Source organism: Acipenser ruthenus, chromosome 1 (assembly GCF_902713425.1).
Source record: "Acipenser ruthenus chromosome 1, fAciRut3.2 maternal haplotype, whole genome shotgun sequence".
Lineage (NCBI taxonomy): Eukaryota > Metazoa > Chordata > Actinopteri > Acipenseriformes > Acipenseridae > Acipenser > Acipenser ruthenus.
The window spans coordinates 35,251,478-35,278,236 of NC_081189.1; the positions used below are offsets into that span (position 1 = coordinate 35,251,478).

General features: G+C 37.1%; 1 protein-coding gene across 4 annotated transcripts in view; it reads right to left on the reverse strand.

The window, feature by feature from the left end:
* The window catches only part of LOC117972675 (unconventional myosin-Vb-like), a 113,641-nt gene that overhangs the window by 67,009 nt on the left and 19,873 nt on the right, over positions 1 to 26,759 (reverse strand). For all 4 annotated transcript variants that reach the window (XM_059024267.1, XM_059024272.1, XM_059024274.1 and 1 more), the window contains 2 exons: positions 3,442 to 3,552; positions 558 to 729 (listed from right to left, as the gene is read on the reverse strand). In XM_059024267.1, the coding sequence (XP_058880250.1) occupies positions 558 to 729; positions 3,442 to 3,552 (283 nt within the window). The remainder of the gene's footprint in view (positions 1 to 557; positions 730 to 3,441; positions 3,553 to 26,759) is intronic.

Here is a 26,759-nt window from a genome sequence, read left to right on the forward strand (position 1 = left end):
ATCAAGTGAAACGTATCTTACTCATCCTGTAAACTGACCCATAAGAATGACCTTGTAATATAACTATATTTAACAAGTCACAGAGAATCTGGAAAGGAACATGGGTTTGAGTTAAGGTTGAGTACAACTTTAACAATGGGAACGAGGTATCTCATATACTTGACTTGCCAATATGAGGAGAGCAGAGAGCCAGACAGACTAGCAGTGCCAGCAGTTTGTATTATCTATGGTATCAACCTTAAAGATTTCAGTTTTCATCATAAAACAAGCCTTGTATGCAGGGTAAAATGTGTGAGAGATCAAGTTTTCGATATATGAGAACATGGTTAACTGTACATTCTTCTTCAAGCTACGGAAATTTCTAACCCTAAAAAACATTAGACTTCATGGGCCTTTACTGAACTGATTTCTGTAAGTTGTTATGTATTACTATAGATCTCTCAAGTAAAATGGAAAATGTGTGCACACACATTAAAAACAATTTCAGCATATTGCCACATTCACCACAAGCAGATGGTCATGTTCCTCGGAATTTCAGGCTGGTGGGCGGTACTTACCACAGTATGTGTAGATGTGATTGGACTCCAGAAAGCGCACCTTCAGGTTGTGAAGGACTGCAGGTTCATGGAGGTAACTTAGCGCTGTCAGGTCATTCTCCCCCACCAGGATATCCGGGTTTCGGAGGAACGGCAGCTGGTTGGTCTTTGGGTTAATGGCATATTCAATAGTCTGGGAAGGTAAGAATTAAGTACATCAGTCACAAGGGTGGCTTTTGCAATGACTTTAGGCAGCATATGGTTAAGTCCTTGTGACTGTTTTAAACACTGAATGCAAGTAAATCTGGTTAACAAAACTGCATAAATAGTACACAAGATAGCCCACACCATTAATAACACATTGAATATTACTACACCATAAGCAATCACATTGTTTCTACTCTTCACCATCAGAGAGTGATTTGATATGTGGCCATTTTGTTGACTGAAAGTCTATAAACAACTTACAGGTGTATTGAACTAAAGATATAAAAGTCAGCTTGTCTTGTCAAAGCCTTTTTCAGGATGGAGAAATTCCTGGTCTTTCAAAATGTTACAAGATCAATAAACAGCACCTGCCTTGGACAAGCTGTAGAGAAAGTCTGACAGCTGACAAGCTTGCCAAAACCAATTTCATATTTTAGCCTACACAAAAATGTTTTGCTTAACGTGTTCCTAAAATAGAGTTCTTTGTAAAAGGTATGGCTTTAAAATCAAATCAAAACCAACTAAGGAAGCCCCTCCCTCTCTCCCTCCCTCCACCCACTTAGAAACTGATGATGATGACACACCATGAGGTACCCTGTGCAAAACAGATATTTACAACTGCACAACAGGAAGAAGACAGCACTGTGATGATGTAAGATGAGGAAGAATTAATGAAATACCCACTGTCTGCAGATAAAGTTCTGTACATATGTTGCAGAAGACACTGTGGTTTATTACAGCTCTGACAATGTCTATGATTTAGCTAACAGAATTTGACTGCAGGATGACTTTTTTGAACTTCAAGATTGGTTTGATAAAAATCGTTTGATTTTAAATGAAAAAAAAAATGTTATTTGGTTCACAGAAAATTATACAAAACAATAATTCCAATTTTTAATATTGTTACTTGTAATAATACACCTTTGGAGAGAGTTGATACTTTTAAATACTTAGGTGTTTACATTAACAAATAGATCTTCATCTTAACGGTAAGGTGACCAGTTATAATGTTGCTGATGCTAACAAGAAGAATTTAGTAGATCAAGAAAAAAATACAAAAGTCTTAATAATTATTTTTTTGTTGATGATTATGCCACATATAGAAATTAACAACTGTCCCAAACCTGACTGGTTTGAGAGCCCACCATCTGGCCTACTGGACAAGGCAGTAGACCCTCATTACAGATAGTACCAAGGGGTAGCTGCAAGAGTGGGAGGCGGAGAGATGCGAATAAATCCAACACAGTAGAGGGGCAAGTTACCAGTCTATTTATATTTCTCTTATAGGCCAGAATGGGATGGCGCAATGTGTGTAGGGCAGTCCATCCTCCCAAACCTAAGTTTTAAACCAATCAGAGGCTGTCTCGTGCAAACGTCTCAGGCAAGGGCTTACAGTTACGCCCACATTTTCATCTAGGAGAGCAAACTGACAAAGCACCTTTGCACAGCACCAGCTAGGAATTAAACTAAACAGGCAAAATAGTATTCAGAGCATAAGCATTTCTTCCTTGTCCTTGACTGCAAGGTGTGTCATTTAGCTTCCCAAATGCCTCAGTGTGGCCTCAGGGAAATACTTGTTCCCTTGCATGTTACCTTCCCCAAAATGTCCCTATAACAAAAATGTTGGAGTTCATTAACTTGGCAAAGCAGAAAAGTCGCAATGAGAATGCCTGTCTATGTTAATTTGAGGTTGCAAATAAACATTTGACTTCAAACTACCCTTCAGCACTTGCATACGACTGGACTTGTTTTAAGGAGGCTTGTGGTTCTCCAGTTAAAAATACATTATTCACATATTCTCAGTTTCAGAACGTGGTACTTGAACTGTTAATGAGGTCTATTCTTGGCTCGGGTCTTCTACTGTGACAGTCTGAAGGCCAGTGTAGACCCAGATACTGGAAACTGTAGATCAATACAATCAGACGTATTCACAGCAATACCACTGACATGCTTTGGTTAAGGAGGTGGGATTTCTGTACTGTAACTGTTTGGGTAGTTGTGTTTGAAAACCATTCCCGCCGTCGCTCGCTTTAAATCAACTCTCAAGACCCACTTGTTCTCTCTTGCTTTCCATGCTCTCTAAGCTTGATATCTGTTATTAGCTGTTGTGTCTTTACTACTTCTAACTTTCTTTTTTTTTTTTTTACTGTACTTAATGCATTATGCATTGTTTTTTAACATATCTTGTACAGCTCTTCGTGATGGTGGTCCACTATGAAAGGCGCTATATAAAATAAAGATTGATTGATTGATTGATTTCCAGCCTAATCCCTTATTTTCACTTCAAGATCAAACATGTCCAAGCTTGCACAGCATTAGATGGTCTTTTATTTAGCAATATCCAAAAGACTTCCTTGGCACAAAACCTGCAAAATATCATTGGCGTGCCAGGCCTAGCCAGGTGACAAACAGTGTTTCCTTGGTTTTAGGCAGGTGGTGGTGTTTTTTGTTTTTTTTTTGTTTTTTTTTGGGGGGGGGGGGGGGGGGTATTTAAAGATCTAGAATTATAATATTATTCAATTACAATGGGAGTGATAGTGTTAAAAGACATCTCTAGAGGATCGTGTCTCCTTTAAAACGAATACAATATTCATCTACTTGTATACATTCTAGTAAGTAACCAGTAAGAGTAAGGTGGTAAACAGAACTCCGAATGTCTATATTAGTAATAGATACAATGAGATCAGTAGTACATTACCGACTCATCTTCCAATTTGAGATGTAGAATCGGATCTCCCTCCTTATAGTCCTTGATAATTTCAGCTGCCTTCCAAACTTCTTCAGGGTCAGGGATCCACACCCTTGTGTACTGCAAAAGAAAATTAAAACAGAAATAATGTGAGGAATTAAAAAAACAAAAAAACAAACAAACAGGAAGTTATTTCCAACAACTGTGTCATCACCTGATACTCGTCTGTAATATATTTGTTTCTTGTTGAACATCTTAAATAAGGTTTTTGGACTGTGCCACTATGTATGCTTCACAAAACGCATACTTCTTACAGTGCAGAGGTTCCCAGCCTATGGTCTGGGGGTCACTTGCAGCTCATTAGCAAACTCGAGGTGATCACTGAAAATTCCAGCATAGCCAAATAGCAATATGCAATTATAACAAAAAATGACCTGAACGTTAATCATGATAATAATTTTTTATAGGCACATATTATGAGTACAGTAGATACATATTTTAGAAGTACAATAGTCTTATAAACAAAATCTAAGGTACATATATTTTTGGTCCCATGATGGAAGTGGTTTGATGGAAAAACCTTTAACACCAAGGTTAGGAATCCCTGGTGTCATGCATAGTATGTTTCACAATGCATACAGTACAAAAGGACATGTGAAAACTGTGGCAAAGAGCCTGCCTGCCTGCCTGCCTGCCTGCCTGCAATACCATTTAAGCCACAGTGAATAATAGATGAAGAGTAAGCTTTTATATTTCTTGCATTGTGTTTATTAAACCCTGCTTCTTGTCAGAAAGCACCTTTCACATTGCCAGGCTGCAGGCATATCTGTGGGCAATAAAAGACTCAGTATAGAGTCAATAAATCTCTTGTCGTCTTCCCCTTAAGAAAAGCTTTAACTAACCCCTACATTGCTAATTAAACTCCAATTGTTCAGGCACCAGTATAGGGTACACAACATAAAGTTTAGCAGAGACAAATATGGGTTGATTATTTTCCAGGAAGTGGAAAAGGGTGATGTTTGGATGAACATTTTCTCAATCTACCTGCCATTGTTTTAGCACAAGAACTACTGTAAAAAGATCATCAAGGTATTAAAACTCTATTGCTATTATTGTAATTTACCTTCACTTGGAAAACTACATTGTACGAAGGGGGAGGAATTCTCTAATTGAATCAGGGAATATGCCATTTTAAACAGTGCCCAGTACAAAAGTAATCAGTGAAAGTGCCTCAGGCTTCTTGTCCCTCAGTAACACACTATATCGCTAGACTAGCTGCTTCAGGAACAAAATCTGAAAATAACAAGCTGAGAAATGTTTTATAATTAGTTTTGGAGCAGATGAATAGGCATCATCTCACATGGACTTCAAATACCTGATTTATAATTAAAACTTCTTTTACATGTTTAATAAGGACTTCTTTTTTTTTTTAATCGTCTGAAAGTTAATTGAGCGGTTCATTAAGATATTGATCAGAAGTTCTGGTGTTTTATGCGTTCAGGCATCTTGTAAATCAAATAACAGTGAAGATTGGAATCAGAGGGTGGGTCGTACCTCTTACAATTACAGTAAACGGCATCATGAACGGGGAGGTAAGTTATCACAAGTAGTGGTCTCTGGAGTTCTTTCAGTTTTTATAGGGTAAACACCAGTCACATCTTTACACCATTTAAACCAATAACCAACAATCAGAAACCCTATACTATTTATAATTCATAAATGCATAGCAGAGTGAGTTTATTTAAACCACACAAAATTCTAATTTCTAATAAACTCCCCACATCAGAAGAAAGATGAAGAGCTGAATTTTGGCAGATACTTTGCTAATGCTAAATTGTCTATTTTCTCTAGGAGACCTGTTAACATTTGTATCGTGACTTATGAAGAAGACATTTAGAACATTTTGTATCAAACAACATTTTTTAAAATATGATCTTTCAATAAAAATGGGTCTTTCCATTAACATTTTTTTTTAAATGTTGTTACAATACCTGCTATTGCACAAGGGAGAGATTTATATCTACCACAGGAAAATCACGTCACATTTTTCTAATCACATTGCCACAACTTGCAACAACCTTTGCTGAATTAAAGCAGGTGATTTGGGTTCAACAGAGGACTGTGACTCAGGCCTACACAGCAGAATGAGATCCTGTCATGTCTGATTAAGGTTCAGACGCATTATTAAAGCAAAGAGAGGAATCCTGCTGCTTTCCACTGTCTTTACTACCAATTCTCCACAGACAGAGATTGGCTTTCATCTTCAGTGCTGTTAATCCATTCCATTTTCAAAATCACTTAACAAAAATCACAAATGTTAGAAAAGCGGAGAGCTAATTCCCCTCTTGGCAGTAGGCAATGCCACATATTTCACCCAATTATTGGTCAAGCCATCAGTCAGTGAGCTGGTCAATAGAGATAGAGGTTGGTTTGTAATATCAATATTGATATTTATCTTACTACATTTATCTTCCTACAAACCTTTGCTCAAAGAGGAAGATGATTTTGATATTTTCTAATTCTTCTTGTCAAGGTGGTTTAACTGAACACTAAGTAATGTCATGTGAACAGGCTGGCTGTATGGGTGACATCAGGCCAGAAAGAAACACAGACAGACATTAGTGGAAGGTGAAACTGAGATTCTGCTGCACTCAGTGTTTTAATAACACACAGTAAATAAAAAGGTTGAACAAAACAGAACACGGCATTTGCGGAAAAAATAAATAGACAAACAAAACAGATAGTGGACAAACACTAAACAAGTATCATGCAAGTCCTCTTGCACGAGTAGCATTCGTTATTTTTGGGATTTATGTTTCTCCTCTTTCTCTCCCGTTCTCCACTCTCGAACACACAACCCCGAGTGAGTGCTTCGTGCATCTACATATACAATTGTGCTGGGATTCAATTTCCAATTAATTATTCACTTGAATCCCAGCACGTGAACTAATCTGTGCACTCCTGTGCTCACATATCAATACACTTTTTAATTTGCACGTGAAGTGATTTGTGCCACCCTCGTGTCTAAATACAATTACACATTTTAAACACTTGTGCTACACAGACCCATTTATATCCCGTGCACACGCAACATATAACACACAGATACACACAGGGGTGGGGCACATTGCCACATGTCACCACAGATTTTAATTAACAACACATCTAATTCCTGGCACACCTTCTATAAACTGGGACTCTTCTATTATTTAAAAATGTCTGTGAAGGGCCAGGCATGCAAAGCAGTCTGCAGATGGCTGCGAATGTCAGACATTCTCTAGTTTGGACTTGGTCCAGCCACTCAGCGACAATTAGGGTTTCTTTTTGAGACAAAAAGGATGGGCCAATGTATTTGCGCAATGCAAGAGGTGTGCTTGGTGTATTTTTAAGAGTCAGTAATAGAAACCCACAAAGCATATCTAAAAAGGTTACTGAGTAATTTCAAAGGAAACAAAGGTTAAAGTATTAAATCCATGACATCAGTATCAACACCCAAACTGAGGTTGACATCACTACCTAAAAACACAAAAGATGCCGTCTGCTGTAAAGTAATGTTCCTGCATTCTTTCTAAATTAGCTCAGGGTGTGTTGTAATAATGACTGAACATACTCACGCCCATAAACCATAGCACACTAACCCTGAACTAACAAACTCATTACTTCCCTCATTGAAAAGACCATCAAAAGTATTTTTTATTATATATATTTTTTTTTTTTACAAAAGAATAATCAATGTGAATAAGAGAACCTTCAAAAAACCAAAACCACCTTCTTGCACTTAAACAGTGACATTTCCGTGACTGTAATCTATAGTCAGTGATATTGCAGTCCAAAAAGCTGGTAACGAACTCTATGAACAGACTTCATAGCACTACGGAGAGTATACAGTAAATATCCCCTTTTATCAAAAGAAGTGATTTATAAGGTTGTTACAGCTCAAAGTTGACCAACTATTGTCCCCACCTTGAGACACGTTCTCACCATGTGGATGCCCGAGTTACACACCTCTTCTTCTGCATGCACACAGCATCTGCCCTGGTACCAATTTTTCAATCACATGCCAAAAACAAATGGACCATACACCTCCCCAGAACTTCAATAGGATTTGGATGAAATTAACCTTTAGGCAATGAAAAGATGAGCAATAATGTTTCATTTGCCTTACGGAATTCAATGCTATAGATACAATAAATACAAAGCACACAAATGCAGTGGGTCCAAATATTGTTGGTCTAATTTTTCTATATAGTATAAAGCTATATGGTTAAAGAAAAGGCCTTGTAACGAGGAGGTCCCCGGTTCAAATCCCACCTCAGCCACTGACTCATTGTGTGACCCTGAGCAAGTCACTTAACCTCCTTGTGCTCCGTCTTTCAGGTGAGATGTAGTTGTAAGTGACTCTGCAGCTGATGCATAGTTCACACACCCTAGTCTCTGTAAGTTGCCGTGGATAAAGGCGTCTGCTAAATAAACAAATAATAATAATAATAATAATAATAATAATAATAATAATAATAATAATAATAATAATAATATAAAGATGTGATGATTTATCCGAATTGAACATGGGTCGTATACACAATTGATAATCTTATAACAGAAGATTGCTTTATGGTAGGGGTGCAACAGTTATCATTTTCCCAACCCAAACTGACATTTGCATAAAATTCCAAATTGAACAATACCAACAAAAGATTAAATCAAACTGAAACCGAAACCACATTTTTTGTACAATGAAAAAACATTAGCAGTCTCAGCACTAAGTCGGCAGCATTTTGGGGAGCTCATCGCACACTTTGCTGCATGTAGATGATTTATATTAATTGAATATGGTAACATAAAATCAAAGGTTACGACAAGACTTGCCTGATTGGGGAGAACCGTAGCTTCAAACTTTGTGTGGGTGTTCGTATATCTAGGGATGTTTTATGTTCAGGTTTCTAAAACCGTTTGTTGATTAAAAGGTGCTGCTGTTAGTACAGTAGTCTCTGGCTAAAAGAACACCCCTCGGGAAGCAAGCAAAGTGTTCTCTTAGCTGAAGTGTTCTCCAAGACAGAGTTGACCACCAGACACAATAGATCAGAATATTAATTATGAATACATGTACAGGAGCAACATTCAAGACATGCCCACAATTATTTAACAGAATGGTGAAGCAATTCACCAGAATGAGAAACACCAAACTGCTTGGCGACTTGTGTCTGATTCAGGTTTTTTTCAAGAACTTGAGCAATTTCCAATTTTGTAGCAAGAGAAACAACGGCACGTTTCTGCGTTTGTTTACATGCCATTTTGTAGCGATAGCGATGAGGTGCACTTGTGGAAATCAGAATACATTCTGGAAAGATTGAATAAACCAATCAGTGTTCCTCAAGACACTCTTGCGATGACAAGTCAGTTTTGAAAAGACTGAATAAACCATCTGAATTTAGGTTTGAGGGTGACGAGTTATCGTGTTACAAAATAGTACTGTATCAGTTGTGAACTAATTGCTATCAGTGCCAAAAAGGTGTTCTTTTAAGTGAAGTTCCTGTTCCTTTAGCCGGAGCATTTACAATGGGGAAAATCTGTTTCACCACAAGGTTGTTCTCTTAGCCAAAGTGTTCTCTTAGGAGTGTTCCTATAAGTGGAGACTACTGTACTAACAAGCATTCTCAAACACTCAGTCTGTGTACCCTAACCTAAACCTTTTGCTCTAAACGAGTTTTTGAGTCTGTCCTGTCTTTCATATTACTTTGTAGACCTAATACAAATTTAAATAATTATGCTACATTGACAAACAGTCAAATGCAAAAGTACTTAAAGAAAATAAAACATTGAGCTCCCAAACATTGTGAAACTGGGAGGGCAAAGCTCAAAAACAAGTGAAGGGGGGGCTGGCGGCAGGCCTGAATACTAGCTTTAGTTTTTTACTGATATAAATCTAGGTGACATTTTAAATTAAAAGTGTTTATTAAAAATGCTGCCAAACATCTCAGTCACTTTGAAGCCAACATATTGATTAAATAATTTCAATGGGTCTGAAAGTTATTGGCATACTGACTCCTGGTCAATAAGGGATTTTATGGATGACGCTAAAAAACACAGAGAAATACAATACCTTCGCATGGCTCCAATCGTGACTATAAAGCATGTTCTGGGCTCCCAAGTGGCGCACCCGGTAAAGACGCTCCACGTGGAGTGCAGGATGTGCCCTATAGCCTGGAGGTCGCCGGTTCGAGTCCAGGCTATTCCACTGCCGACCGTGGACGGGAGTTTCCAGGGGGCGGTGGCGCACAATTGGCCAAGCGCTGCCCGGTGCGGAGGGCTTAGGTCGGCCAAAGTGTCCTCGGCTCACCGTGCACCAGCGACCCCTGTGGTCTGGCCAGGCGCCTGCGGGCTTGCCTGTAAGCTGCCCAGAGCTGCGCTGTCCTCCGACGCTGTAGCTCTGGGTTGGCTGCATGGCGGGCCTGCATTGTGAAAAGAAGCAATTGGCTGACGGCATGCGTTTTGGAAGACAGCGTGTGTTCGTCTTCGCCGCTCCCGAGTCAGCTCAGGGGTGGTAGCAGTGAGTTGAGCCTAAAATACAATTGGATATTTCAAATTGGGAGAAAAATAGGGTAAAATCAATTGGCGACTATTAATTTATTTTAAAAAAATAAATAAATACAAAATAAATAAAGCATGTTCTTAAAGAGTGCATCACAAAGCCAATATACTGGACTTTAGAGAAGAGACACAAACAACCAGTTTCATTAAAGTCAAATCTGAAAGACCTGGTCACCAGAGAGAACAAGCATTTGGGGTTAATTATTTAAGTTGTCGCTGCCATTTGCTTTCTAAAGTTTATATTGGCTGGGAACTGGTGGCGCTAAAGCCAGGGTTTATTTCACATTACAGAAAGCACACTGTCCTCACAAGACCAGAAACACATGGTTTGAACAAAGCATTTTAGCCAATAAATCTATTCAGAAATAATCTTTAAAAGGGGAAGGTTTGGGGCAAAGAACAATACTTCTATTCCTGAGTAAGCGAAGCATGGCAAACCATTCAGATTTAGCCCCAAGCGGTTATCTTATTCCCTTCATCTCACATAGCAAATAGACTACATATCATTCAGGGGAGACTCACATACAGTGTTATAAATGAGAAAATCAAACCTCCTCAGATCCTAGAGAAGATGTGAATCACATCTACTTTTGTGATGAATTCAATGCACTTGAAAGCTGCTGAACTGATAACGCTGTAGGGCTCAGTTTATCCTGAGGGAATACTTCATACTCCCTAAATTTGCATTATATTCAATTTTGTTTCTGTTTATTATCCCCATTATATATGTATTCTAATCACCACTTCCAACTGTTTCTGCACTCATGAATATTTGGCATGTAATTGAAAGTCATCTGGACTTGAGGTGTGCATCACTATTTCTTCCTTCTGGAAAGGCCTGTGTTGTACTGAGATTGCATTCAGTTACCCTTCCAAAACTATCTAAAAGGTCCCGTGCATTTCGCTTATAGTGGGCTTGTTTTGAATGATGTTTTAACAAGAAACAAAGCACCCTTTGATTCAGGAATACAAGTGTCAGCAACTTCCATTCGAACTGCAGAAGGAAGCCGTTGTGCACAAGGATGGATGCTAAACCCTTCCCACATGCCATGCAGAATATAATAATGGAAAGTGTAATTGGTATAGTGCATAGATAACACAAAGCATTCTGTGCATAAATATTATACAGTATATAGCTCGTCTCTCCTGGTGCAAATAAGTGACAGTCTGGGAGTATAGCAGGGCTGAAACGTTTACTCAGTGTATAAAGATATGTTGTGGTTAGTAACCCTTTACACACTACCAGGACAGATCATAATTTCTGCAGCAAAGCTGGGGCCAGAAATGCTATAATGGCATTTAAACCAACACAAGCCAATCTCCACTTCACTGGAGAATAATATTTGCTCAGTCACATTTATAAAAACAAAGCCACGCACGCATACACACAAGCCTCCTAGAATCACATTCTTCTTGAAAGGCTTGCTTGATATGATCTTTAGTGATTCACAGCGATCTAACCATGAATGTCTTTTTTTTTTACCTTTCACTGCATATTCCATTTCTAAAAAACCGGGGCGTTCCACAAAGCACTTCTTGTAATTGACTGCTGGCTAGTTTCACAACACAATATTTAAAAGACAGAATGGTATACTTTTTGAACAAATGAGCTCAGCTTTTGAAAGTTATTAAAAGCTAAACATTTTCATTTCATTCTGGGTTTACTGTTAAAAAGAAGTGCTTTGTGAAACTGAGAGGTAACATCTTACACCCCTCATTGGTATTAACCACTTTTCAGCTAAGCTGTACTTTTGCTGACAAAATGTCATCATAATTATTAGATTATACTGTTGTTTACATTTTCTTTATTTCTTTAATTTCCTATTATGCATGCAGGTGTTTAGTATGTCACTATAGCAGACAAGTGGTTAATAACCTAGGTCTATAAAAGCAGCCCAGACACGTTTTTGTGGTGCAATAGCAACTTAAAGGCAAAAAATAAAGATGATTCCTACCATATTTTACAACAAAACAATAAGGCCCTACTGTATGTTCTCTCATGGGACCAAATCTGGGCACCCTGGGTTATGCCCCAACCCTCTACCTGTACCTAACAACAAAAACCTTGAGTTGCAGTATCTCTTTGGAGTCTCAGCCAACAGCAAAAGCAACAGACATGCATTTCAAGTAATAGGAATATTTAAATTCAAAGTGTTAAATTCTTTACACGTCAATATAATTAACTTTGAAGCCTGGACACCAAAATGAAACCACTGTTTCTATAAAGATGCATATAGAACATAAAACATCTTATGATTTACAAAGCTGTTATCTGCCGCAATACCTAGTTTTACTGGGTATGCAAGGTAAGCTTGCCTGAAGCACACTAAGCCTCTTCTGATCTCAAACTAAGCTTGATGGCAGTGCTTTTGTATAGCATTTGTAAGACTGATGCATAAAGCATTGTGGCAAATGTATTAACCTTTTTGCTTTTGCTCAAATCTCCTTTCTACAGTGCTGATTCCAGCCTCTGAACATTCAGAATGAAGATTGTCCCTCCTAACAGCTTTCTCTGGATTCCTGTCTTAAATTCCAAGACAGAATACTCCCCAATGAGTGAGCAGCCAATAAATAAGCACTAGAAAATGCATGCATTACAGTTACTTGACCAGAACAATGAAATTCTCATTCACTTGAAAAGTTTTTCATTAAGCTGCCCTGGAGTTCATCAGTGATTTCACCTTTAGGCTGTTGTTGATCAATAATGATACATCTGAATTGTTTGCTTTATTACAGACTAATTTTAATCCTGGAAAATCCCGCACTGCCTATTCAAGTGAATCCTCCACTGCCTATTCAAGTAAACAAAATTAAAAAAAGAGACAGGAGTCCATCATTTCCTCATTAAGAATCTCTGGTAATGATATTTATATGCCAGTCAGATTTACATGCAGATATATTTTAAAAGGGAGAATCGCCAGATAAAGGGAAACGGTTTAACCATGAACAACCTAAGGGTAATTGAAAGCATCAGCCTGCTGGTAAATTAATAGGACAGCAACTGCACTTTTGTTTAATAAACACCAGATGAGGAACTGAGGTACATTTTGTCCCCACTTAAGTTACTCACTCACAAAATTATTTGAAAGTAGTCCCATTAATAATTAGATCCATCAATTTAAATATCCGGTAGTACGGCTAGACTCGCATACATTTTTTTAATATAAATATTGACAAAGTATCCTCAAACATACACTGCAATTTGTGAGTGCTTTATTAAAAAACAGAATGCATAAATCAAGCAGGTTATAACTACAGAACAAATGTCCTAATGCAAAAAAACAATAATATTAAAAACCCATAGTCTCACTGTACTTAATGGGACAACATAGAAACTTGTTATAATTGTGAGCCAGTCTCTCCTTGATAGTATTAAAATACAAGCCAAAGAAAACAAACCACAGTTAACAACCAGATTCTGAATCACAGCCAAATCTATCTGTCCAATACAGATCGACTTTGCCAGAAATGATGGCTAAGATCTTGAATCAAATATATTAATATGTAATAAATGTCAGTATGCAGCAGACTGACTCAATGTGGTGCACCCTCAATAAAGTGGGAGGACCAATGTGCTGCTAAAGACCATGTGACCAGAACCTGGATCAAGGATATCATGGAAGACACAGATCTGCCTGCAATGCAGAGTTGTTGGTGTTTTTTTTTTGTTTTTTTTCTCAGGTCTATTGTAAAATCCACTGGGGTCAGCTGATTAGAGGGGGTTTGTAGAAACACCCTGTGACTCGCTGAATAAACAGGTGCAAGTCCAATTGAGGTCCAATTACCAGAAACCTTTCTGAGGTCACAGTGAAAGACCAATTAACAACACTTGGTTTTAGACTTCATAAGACAAATGGTCCCCGATTCCAAACATCTAGCCTATTACATATTTAATTAATACGAAGACTGGCCATATCCCAGATGTGCCTCCAGCACTTACCATTTATGTGGTCTTGCTCCTTTATGGATGATAGTTCCCTGAAAGCCAGGCATACTTTATAACTATATAACTAGCCTATCCCTTGCTAGATTTCAAGGCTATGACAGCTCTGCCTATACAGTGCTACAACAGTATAATGCTTCACTGCACTGCAGTGAGCTTTCATTTCCAAGGCCCTTTAGATTATTATACTGTGCAGTTGTACTGTCTATAGCAGCAATACCCTTGTCCTTTGAGGGGTTTACTGTTACATGATTTATAAAAGGAAAAAAAAAAAAGTTTTTCAATTCCAAATCCCTTTTAATCAATTCCAACACATCATTGATCAAAATTGCAATTAGCAGTATTCTGTTAAAATGAGCTTCTCACAGTGGCAACATATAACTTAAAAATGGAAGTCACTGTTAGTCAATTAAATTGACTTCAAATGAAAGCAGTTAAACAATCATAATAATTGTCTCTAAAATACCAATTCCTATTCTAAATCCTTTATTTTGCAGCTTCTCTAAATTCTTCTGTTACTGGTATGAACCCTGTTGTTTTAAAGTTGCTGTCATTCTTGGTTTAATTGACATGTCTTTATTTTTTGTGTATTTTTCTATAGTAGGCTACAGTGCTTGAAATAATAAAAAGACTAACTTTCTTAAGCATCAAAACTAGGGGTAAGGATTCACTCATTAACCACACATGTGGGCCTTGGTCGACTAAAAAATAATTGATCGATTAATATTGTCTACCTGAGTGTAGTATAAAAAAAAATGTGCATGAAAAATAAGTATTGAAAAAAGGCAGAGGATGCTTCTAAAGACCTTGGTAAAGGGGCAACTGGAAGGTATACCCAATATTTCACAATATCTCAACATGAAGAAAAAAAGACTGCAACTTGTACAGTTGTTCATCAGTGTTTTCCTTTCATAGCAAGTATGTTGTATCATCTTAGGTTGCAAGTAAGCTGTTTTCTCTTTTTATTCAATGTATTTCTTTCAAACAGTATCAGAAAATTAACAGCTATATCATACTTTCATCAGCGAACAAAAATAAAACAGCACTCAATAAATTACATTTCTCTTCCGCTACCCCAAATAAAATAACACTCAGTAAGTTACCTTTGTTAGTCTGAAACTTGAAAGCTTACGCTATACTCAAAACTGATCTGTTAAATACACTCTTGATGTATTTTTTATCTTGGCATTTGGCTGAAGGAAATCGAAATGGGCAATACAGCTCAAAAACAACTCAAAAAACATTTTTATATCATGAGCAAACGTGTGATTAATCGATTAATTGATTGTGATCAGGAAATAAATGTTATATAGATTACAGTGCATTGCTTTCTATATGAAGTTGTTCCTGGCATGCAATATAATGCCATTTCACTTGCATTCTCAATGAGAAAGAACACAAACAGCACAGCCTCTTAACTTTGATTCCCAAACACAGTGTATAAGGAGGGTGCTGCAATAACAAAGTTCTCGATTGTATAAAGCAGGTGAATTGCACCAGCTGCTGATACAGTGTTTATGTGTTGCATAAATATTTGTCCAATGGCTGGTGTCATTAGACTTTTGTTGCAAGAATAGATTTGCAGCCAGTCCCACTGCCTTTCACTGACAATTCAAGGACATTTAACACAACAGCACACAAGCAGGTACAATGTGGATGGGACTATGCAGCATTCCCAGGTGGTCCTGAGACCCAAGGGCACTCCAAAGTGAAGTGTCAGTTATTAGATAAGCTGTCTGTGTACAAGTGTGGCACTTTAGCAAGTGTTGTGTTCAAATGTAAACCGCCAAGAATTGTGAACAGTGACTTTAATTAAAGGTCACTGCTTCTCATATTTGCTCATTACTGTAAGCTCAACTGGAGTAGAGCATTGTCCCTTTAATCATTATGATACAATTATTTTTCATAGGTAACGCTTCAGTAAATGCAGTACCTGCTCTAGATTTCCATAAGTAGCTCATGCCTCAGTGAATGTCCCATATTGAATGTGAAAAACCACCCAAGGGAAGATATAAAAATGTCAACAAATGTAGTTTAAAGTTGCTTACACTTTCAAAAAGTCTGGTCCTGAAAGACTTACTGATCTCCAAACTGAAAGGGACTGACGGAGAGGTAGCAATGAGCAGCTGGTCTTCTTTATACTGTATGGAGTTGTACAGTACAGAACACACTGGCATTTTGTATTCATGTTCAGTACACCAGTATATTATGTAAAAAGTTAATGTAAAAAGTATTTTTAAAAAGTTCCCATTAACAGCATCATTTCAGACTCACTGCTTCCCACCTAGTAAGGCAGCACCTACATGTTTTTTTAAATCAAATATTTTTTTTAGCAACATAATAATTAACGCAAAGGGCTGCCCATTACATCTTGGCTAATGAAGACTGGTGAAGCTGAAAGAGTTCTGAAGCTTGAAATACTGGCAGAATTTTCACACCAAAATTTCAAATCTCATGGTTTGCATTGTGTTTTGCATGCCATCCAAATACAAAACATTACATGGTATTGTCAATTAAAATAAATGTATATACAGTGCTGGCCAAGCTTTTGTAGTTGGGAGGTGTGCCCATCATTAGGGCTTGAAGTTTCTGATTTGAACTGAAAATAACCAAAAAAAACACTCCCAAGACCTATTTAGAAAATGTGTTTTTTATTGTTTTAAGCTAATAAACCTGGGGTTTGGCAATATATTTAAAATAATGTCAAATCATACACTACTCTCTTTCTACATGAAGAAAACGGCATGGTAAGGGCATGTTCCTTTCACATTTCTTCAAGCACCTGGATTTAGTATGAATTATCACAAATCATAGTATTTCATAATTGCTTCAGTGAAAGCCAAAATTCTTTTAGACAGAATCTTTTAGTTCAATGGAACCATGGGCATGGGACAAAAGCAAGCCTAATCATTCTCTTGTTAATGTCAAATTATTAGTCCCTCAAGATATACTGTGGATTCTGTGATCCCTGAAAAAAGCAGACATAGCTATTACTTACAGTTTATAATTTATAAATGCAGAACATGAAAATAATTTACAATTTGTACCACATAATGCCACAAGCATTTCCCAGAGTTGCATACCAACCCATTTATATTTATATTTAAGGTGTATTATGAAGATACTATTTCATTGAATGACTTATTCTGAAATAAATCAATGCAGAATTGTCACACTAGAAAATGTATATGTCTAGTCTCATTTGTATGACACACACATTTGAGGGTGCTTCTTTTTAGTCAGTATATTATTCTGTTCAATAGACAGAAGATTCAAACATGAGTGCTGCAGTTTGTGAAACGCAATTACCATTTGACATTGCATTAGAAAACAGATGTACACTTAATGTACACAAAATGGAATTGAAATGGCCTGTTGCACTCCAGTATTCCCCCTATAATTTTTAATTTTTTCTCTAAATAAATTGAATTAAATTAAATGTGAAAACCACTGAAAGTGGGTCAAAGTCTATCCTAATATTATCATTAACAATAAGGGATGATGCAAATCACAATGGATAGTAGCCTTTAACCGTGACAGTGATGATTGGGAACTAACTTCCTTACAGAAGGCGGATCTTTGCAGACAGTTGACAATAGGGCATTGTGACAAAGACAGAATGATTCTTGGTGATAAATCTCCCTCCCGACCTGTGAGGGCGCTGTGTAAAGGGAACAGTGTGCCCTGGACTGGATGGCCAGACAATTCATTCCCAGGGTTAGGCGGAAGTCGGCCATCTAGAAAGGGGGCGGAGCTACAGTACACTAAATCATCGACTCGGAAGGGAAACAATGTGGCACCTGCCGATTGGAGGAGTGGTTGCGCTCGTTAACCAAGGGGTCATGATTGACGGTACAAAAGGGGATGTAGTGAAAAGATCTGTTCCTTTGTATGGTTAATGCTGAGCCGGAAGGAAAACTCATATTGTTATCGTGAGTGTTTTGTTTGTTTTTGTCGTGTCTAATTATACTTCTTTGTTGTTATTTGACGGCTAACACAATCCGGAGCTGTCACCAAAGGCCAGCACTTACCCGGACATCACTGCACCACTGTTCACAATTAACTGTATTTACACCACGAGCACTTTAGCACTCACTGTGGACTTGTGTTTGTGTTTTGTGTTATGTGTGGGTGTTTAAGATTGGCACTATTATTACGGCACCAACCCATGGATTAGAACGGAGCAATACACGCAGCTGTATTGCCTGTTGTCATTATTATTTACTGTCTTTTGTCATCAGACCACTGGAATATAAAAATAAAACACCATTGCACCTGGATTATCGTTGTCTGTCTGTTTATTGATCACCGCAGCACACTGGTAACCACTTTGCCACAGGCATATACTCCAATAAGGCTAAAAAGGGGGCAGAAACTAAAAGACAACAGAATGTCTCTTTGTAACACTACACACATTACATCTGTACAAACTGCATGTTTGAAATAAAATTATTCAGACTGGCTTATTCATGCATTTAGCTAATCCTTGGAGGTATTATTATCAGCATCTGAAATATTGTAACATTTGGCATGTTCCTGTATAGGTTACACCAGCAGGGGTAGGAAAGGTATTGCACATTAACCCTGTGTGTACTAAATATATTGGCATCCCAGAATAAGTAACTGAATATTTTAATTAGCACACATTACGGGCACAGTGTACAGCATATGACAGTAAGCTTTAAATACACCTTAATTTGAATGAATTCTCTCTTGGTTTTCAGACAGCCAGATTGAAAATAACACATCAGGTTAACCGTTTTGTATACTTTGTTTCGGAAATTATAGTCATTGTTGCAGTATCAGACTTGTATATGTTTGGACATCAAATGATCAGATTCCCAAACAAATGCCTGCATTCAAGTCAGGTGAGTTTTAATGGGCTTGTCTGCTTGTACCTCTATACTGTGAAATTACAGTCTCAAAAAATGTTCAACTCAGCGAGAGACCAACCAAGAGAGATTCCCACCAAATTACCACTTTAAGCTATTGCCTCTTGAAAGTGTGTGTGAATCTGGTCAGTATTAAACCTTACACACCAGTAAATAATCACAGTATGCAGTACATGTTCCAATTGTACTTTACATACAGAGTGCTCCGTCATAAAACAGGATAATACATCACTCAGCAATTCTCTTACAATAACTGGCTAGATTTGTTTTTGTAAACCTCTAGTCAATAGCTACACAAGGTCAGGAAAAGTTTATGTCAGTGGAGGTTCATCTTTCACACCAAATTAAAGGAAAACAATGCCACACGCTCCTGAGAACCAGGATCCAGAGTATACTAACCGATAGCATTGTGTACAGCACAGCTGACCCTGTAGCACTGCTGTCATGAGCCAGGAGTTATCAGTGTGTTACAGAAACTTAAAGCCTCCCCAAATTCTCCCCCAAAAAATGTAAAATTGCACCATGCCTGAACTGAACCAATAACACTGAACATATCAGCAATGTTTATCTAAATATTCCGTAGATTAATTTTTCCACATGCTATCATTTGCAATTGCAATGAAGGTATACTTTTTGGTATGACGCTGGTCGTGGTCCTTAGAAAGATCCTTAAACAGCAATGTAACTGGACGGAGGCTGGGTGTGAAGACACTGCACCGCAAGCAAACACTTTAACCACAATGCAAAAACACTACTGCCCGTCTGCAGCTGCACTTACTGAGCTCATAACTTATCTGAATCCGTAACAGCTGTGCATTACACACGACAGCCTGTTCCACCAAGGCTGTCTCTACTGTGTACAACGTTGGAAAAAGCCTAGGAAACCACTGGTCTATAGCAGACAACATTGGTGTCTTTTTTAGCTGTCTTTAGTTTTGTTTGTTTACTTAGATGTTATGATTGAGTGTTTAAATTATGAATTATATAACTACTTATTATAAAGGTAACCAAATGTAAAATTTACAAGGCATTAGTGGCCTTCATATTTCTTAAATATAGTTACTAATTAATATTCATATTGTCTGAATGGGCTCGTGTTGAATACTGTGTGGGGGAAACCAGCGTACCAGTTGAGAGAGTATTACACAAGACTGTATTGTAGGAGAAGGTTCTTTATGTGGAGTTGGTGAAATGTATACCTACAGTAATCACTTATTTTGTTTAGTTTTTCTCTGTGTAGACCTGTGTCATTTTGTTCTTGGGGGTTAATTCCAGAATTCAGATTTGATCAATATTTCATTATTATAGTATAATTAATTAATTAATTAATTAATTAATTAATTAATTAATTAATTAATTAATTAATTAATTAATTAATTAATTAATTAATAATAATAATAATAATAATAATAATAATAATAATAATAATAATATGTATTGGTAGGTCTATTTTAATATGACTCTCAATGTAATGTGAGGGTTAACAAATATGGTATTCAAGAGTAAACTGTTATTCATTAAAAAGTATTTGGGAATTTGATATTTCCTGTTTACAATGCAAGTAAATTGCACTTCTTATTGGACTTTAGTCTGTTGGAGGATTTATGAAACTTTGGACTTTGAGTAATAAATAACACATATATGATGTTTTATAAAAATTATTTTTTTTTAAAAAATGTACATTTTAAACATGATTAGCCTTTTTCAAGTTCCAGAGATTCAAGAAATATTGACTCAACATAAATAACCAAGATTTCAAAAAACACAGTAATCTTTGTAAATCCTTTTAAATGAACACCTTAACAAATAAAAAAAAGCAAACAAACAAATAAAGAAAGAAATACATAGTGCTGGTCATTTATTTTATATGTCTTTGTCAACATTAGGCAAAGGTCTAAACTGGAGAAAGCCCCAGTCAAGACTTCTCAAACCAAGCTCTTTGTTCACAGCAACTCTGCTAGCAGACAAGCACTCACCCCGCTGGCCTGTTGACTCAGCACTGGATACTGAATCACTGCCAACTGATGAATACATTGCTTTTGAAATATTAAGCAGGCCAGCTTAGGGTTTTACCCTCTGGGAGTCGTGTCAAATAGGGACTCAACTAGCACTTACAGGGGGAAAAACCTTGAGAAAATCACTGGGTGACTTATTTTGTGCCAGAAATTATAAATCTCACCCTGGTCTAGAATTTGACTACAGAGAAGGAAATAACCTATATTCAAAAAGCATATTATTCAAATGTTGAGCATCCCAGGTACATCAATTGCTACAATTATATGGAATTTGTCAGCTACTGACAATACAAATCTGGTTTACGCAATGCTGAATGAATATTTTAATAGTCAAATTGAAATGTTTTGTAATTGTGTTGCTTTGCTGTTTTGTTATTTCAAAAAGGGTTTTCACTGCTCCACAGCATTATTTACTGGAATTTTTTCCTAGTTAAAGGTGGTGTTGCTAAGATTTTAAAATTAGTTTTCTTACCTCTGCTGTTTTCACTCCCTTATCACTGAATGCTACCCTGCACAACACAGTATCTATGTGAAAAGCCAAACCTGGATGCAGCTGAGATATGAGTGGTATAGCACTTCCTGACTTTTTGTGGCATCAAGCTGCACCATTGAAGTGAATTTGTCCTTTTTTGTAAGGAATTTTCAGACTTTTGTTGCTTCAAGCTTAAACCATAACTACTTTTGAATGAAGTGTTTTGTAATAAATATACTGTAGCTGACACATGATATTCCTAAGCAGTTAAAATGTGAGAATAAAAGTCACTTAGGCTTGGGTTTCCATACCCTCTGCTGAATCAGCCAGCTCACTACCTGTGGATAAATACATTCAAGACAGATAAGGTATATATGGGCAGATACATGCATTTTCAAGGGCACCCATGACATAAAACCTGTCCATATCTCACGACAAAAGGCTTTTTGCATGGCGCAGATTATATCTATTTTACGAACATGAGCAGGTCAAGATAACGTTTTATCAACTAAGCAATACTGTTGATTTGTTCAGCCTAGATATCACAGGTTCTCAAAATCAGTAAAAATGCACCATTAGGGAAATGCCAGATCATGATTGGCTTCGGGAAGTGATATTCTCCAGTATGAAGCAGAACAAGACATTTGCAGCAGTCAAACATCAGATTAGTTACAGGTGCTTAAGTTTTTTTAATCATTAAAAAAAGCCAAAAATAAAAGCCATTTGCCAAAAAAGCATTAAAATACACTGGCAGTTTATAACAGCATATAATAAATTGCTGCATAGCAGTCCACAATAACTGAGTATGCTTTCAAAAAAAGGGAGGGCGAAAAACAAATCTTGAAAAACGGCAGAGGGTACTTCCTGGAAGGTTTACCCAATATATTAGAATGAAGAAAAAAGAGACTGCAACTTGCAACATTTGAGCTTTACTATCATCTTAGTCGCAAGCAAGTAGATTTTTCTTTTTATTCAACTTATTTCTTTCAAATAGTACCAGAAAATCTATATAGATAAAAGCGTTTGTCTGGAAAACTGTCTGGCTTAGTGGTTTAACTACAGTGTATATAGTTAGTGTTTCCTGTTAGCAGCATGAAAATGTAAGCTGAAGAAAGCTAAAGAAATTTCCAATGCTGGACACGTTTATTTATTTATTGTTTTACTTTATTATGCAAGTACATGTAAATAAATATATGATTTGCAGTACATAGTGTAAGTTACATATAATCTAAAAGCTAAATTCTAAATGTAATCATAAAAACACAGTTGATGTTGTATTACTGATTTATAACTGAGCTGCTGTAGCTTTAAGGGAGTGATGTTATGTGCTGCAGTGCACCTAACATCACACAAGCGTGTAACTGCATTACTTTGGCAACTTCAAACTTGAAAGAATATCAGTTCATATTCCTGTTTGTATGAATCGGAAAAGATATGAATAGGCTTTTGGTGTTTTACCCTGACATACTTTCCTTTAAGAATTAAACTGATACCCATAAAGTCATTTGTGCATCTCAATCACAACTGAGAAACGTGTTCATAATAACATTGATTTAATTTACAGGTGTTTTTTTCTGTGAAACAACTAAATAGGCTTTTAAATCATAAGTTTTACTTTTTCATTTAAAAGCAAAAGTGACTATTAATGTAAATACAGTTACACATAGCGACTGTAATAAAGTGTGTCCAGCATAAAATACTTTATTTTTCATTATAGTCAATAGAAATGAGTCGCTTATTTAGATCTTGTTTGTACGTTCTGCTTGTAAATGAATAATTAAGGCTTGGCTGATTTTAAAAGATAATTTCGTTGTTTCAAGCATAAACACTTGGAAGGGTTTATGCTTCCAAGGAAACTCAGGTGCTGCATGGAGTCTGGGGCACTGTTTCCAAAGAGCCAGAGCCCAGCCAATACCACAGAATGCTGTTAGGGGGCACTGTTTGGGATGATATAGACCCCATGATTGAATATTTCTGTTATAGAGGTTTTAACTCGGTCAATCTATATCCAGAATACTGTACATATCTTGGAGTATTTGCTTAACACAGAGGACTGCATTGCTAATGCTTTTGAAATACAGCACCCCAATGTACTTGAATTATGATTCCCTCCTGGTAATAAGCAAACAAAGCAATAATGCAGGTTTGAATAAGCAGTTTTTCCCAGAATTGCTCTTGCTGTGAGCAGCAGTGAGGGCCCATATAGTGCTGATTAGATGCTTACAGTGCATTTCTGACCAGCTAAGGGAAATACAGAGTGAGGGGGAAAAAAGCACCTACCATCAAAACTAGAACAATGTGAAAATTGTGGCTTTTTCATTCTTATGAAGAGAGGCAGAGTATCAAATCAAAAGGAGCGTAGTGGTCAGAGGGCAAGTGGTTGGAATGGATGAACTGAGGTCCAATGCCACATAGCAGAACACTTGGCAAAGCATTCTGAAGTGGTTCTCTCCAGGAGGCAGTGGCAGCATCAGTAGCCCTGACTGATGAGATGTCATCTATATCTGCTTCGCTGTGCCTAAATCACTTAAGTCCCAGTCTCATGAAGACAAATACCACATTATTCTCCTGGAAAACTGATTAGACTTGTCATGTTTTTTTTTAAAAAAGAGCCCTTTTTTACTGCAAATAATTGCTTCACATATAGCAAGGTGTGCTTTCATTAAATGTCTTAATATTTTTTGTCTCTAAGTGAACAGAAGTGGGCACTTGGGTGTGTATTACCCCTGCTAACGAAGTGCTTTGAGTACAGTACAGTATATCTGTCAAATATAGGATTACTATCGCACACTGTACATATTTTAAACCATTTGAAATACTGATCCTCAAAACAACATAATATTAATATAGCTTCTATTAGTTGTATAAACAGATTTAATAGTAGAATTGGCTAAACTATGCCAAATTTGGGACATCTTGTGGTGACTAATTATTCTCCAGCAAATGTTCGTCTTACTCCCCAAAATCAATACGAACTTTGGAACACAAAATTCTTTGCCTAGCACAACCCAGCTGACTTTAAATATTGACAGCTCTCCTGTAAAAAATGCCGTCCTTCATGATTCAAGCCTCCTTGCAAATGATTAACTTGTCTCGGGCAGTAGTGGACCAACCATACTTTCATTATCTTATAGCCCACTGGGATAAGCCACTGATGGATTCTTTTATAGCAGTACTTTTAGGGGTGGTTGATGCTTCCTCACCCTTGCCCAATAAACGTACCTTCTTCCTTCAGCCATTTCTCTTGATTGTACCGTTTAGTTTAATAATTGTAAAGCGCCTTGGTGAAAGGCGCTATATAAATATATATAAATAAATAAATAAATAAATAATGCAATCCAGGGTGATTCGCCTTTGTTGTAAAATGCTCTAAAATTCTTGCTGTGGCTTTTCCAAGCTGGGTACAAGTTAATCAAATCAACCCTTAAGTGGTATTCTGTTACGCCTCCTAAATGTTTTGTCTAACACTACCCCCTTAAAGAGCAATAAACTAGTCTGACAGGTTCTTTGGGCTTTTGTGTTGGAAGTTACATAAAAGAGTCTTGCTCTCAGATCCCATTTGGGATAACAGGAGTGTGTTTTTACACAGATATAGAATGCTGTTCATCTAGTCTAGGCAGTACATTCTTCCCCTGGAGGGAGCTCCCCCAACTTACCCACACCCACTGTTTACTGAGGTAACCCACTCCTACACTTCACTGGGTATCAGCTTCCATCATCATAGTCTTGTCATGGAGACGGGTGTGGAAGTCAAGGAATTATCACCCAGGCTATTTTCACAGCTACTGTTTGTACTGCTCAAACCTGCAGAACTGCAGATAAAATTAAGTGTGGCATTTGCATCCAGGAAAACAATGGAGGGCTAGAGCACCAGTCTCTCTCTCTGTCTGTTTAACAACGTAGAGCTGAAACAGGCCTCTCTAGATTTACTGGAACGCACTTTATTTAAAGGACAATACGTTGGGCAGACGTTGAACTGAGATTTGAAAGGCTTGGCTCATTTTACTTGTGTGTACTTCAAATCAAGTTTACACCAGTATCCACAATAAAGTCAATGTAAATCAGATGGAACCTTCTAGAGAAGCATTTCCTAAAGTATGAGGAAACTAAACATGGTGAATATATAGGCAAACCTTGGGAATTTTTCGAATGAAACTTAAAGCTATTTTAACAAACAAAAGAAAGTTATGATACAGACCACACAATTATTTATTTATGTATTTATTTATTTAGCCTATCTAGTTTAGGTTTAGGTTTTAATTGTTTTTCAAAGGGGGCCATCATGTAAAAGTTTGGAAGACACTCTTCTAGAGCAAATGGCTACCTAACACCAGCATCCACAATTAATTCAGATCCATGATTTACAAAAATAACTATTACCAGGCAAACCATTTTATGTCTCAACTGAAACATATTTATCAGCATACCTTTTTCTGTTCCTGATAATAAGCCATGGGATAAATGAGTCATTTGTCTTTTTAAAATGCTGAAATAGAACTGGTGACGAACAGTTTAAAAGCCTCCTGATTGCCAGGTGAGGGGATATGTTAAGGATGCCAGTTGGTGGTGGTTTAAATAGTTTTTTTCTGTTCAAATCTGTAGGTCTGCAGCAGGGTTACTCTTAGGGTAGAGTCAGCAAAAGAGCTCTGTAACAGCGGATTGGAAAATACAAGTTCTGTGCAACTAGGCTGTTTCACTTCTAGATGGTTTCCTTTTTCTATTAGGAACAAAGGTGTAGCTGAATTTCTAGCTTTATCTCCTGAGTTGTCTGAGTAGTTAGGATTGCTATGAAATTAGAAATTAACATTGCAACTGTTGAAACCCTCTGTATCACAGGATCCTCTTATTGAATCATTCGAGAAAAGTCCACGTACCTCCTTTATTGTGACAAAACCTAACAAAATAGTCCAGTACATCTCCCATTGCACAGCAGTTTCAGTGTGACAACTGTACATATGTAAATATTTAAATACAGATGGAGGGAGGTGTCTCTATACTTTATATTGCAATATTATTATTATTTTATTATTATTAATTGTTTATTTAGCAGACGCCTTTATCCAAGGCGACTTACAGAGACTAGGGTGTGTGAACTATGCATCAGCTGCAGAGTCACTTACAACAACATCTCACCCGAAAGACAGAGCACAAGGAGGTTAAGTGACTTGCTCAGGGTCACACAATGAGTCACTGGCTGAGGTCTCTTTATACAAATACAGGTCTCTTTATACACCATCTCTTTATACAAATAAAAATGTCGTCCTCTAGATACAAGTAAAAATGCATCAGTTTTCAGACTGCTTTTAGCATGCCATCCTTTCTTCCTTTTCATGAAACATCCTTTCCAGCCCCACGATTACATTGAATAAATCAGTATACTGAACAGCACCAGTATCTTGCTGTGCCCATTTTCTAAA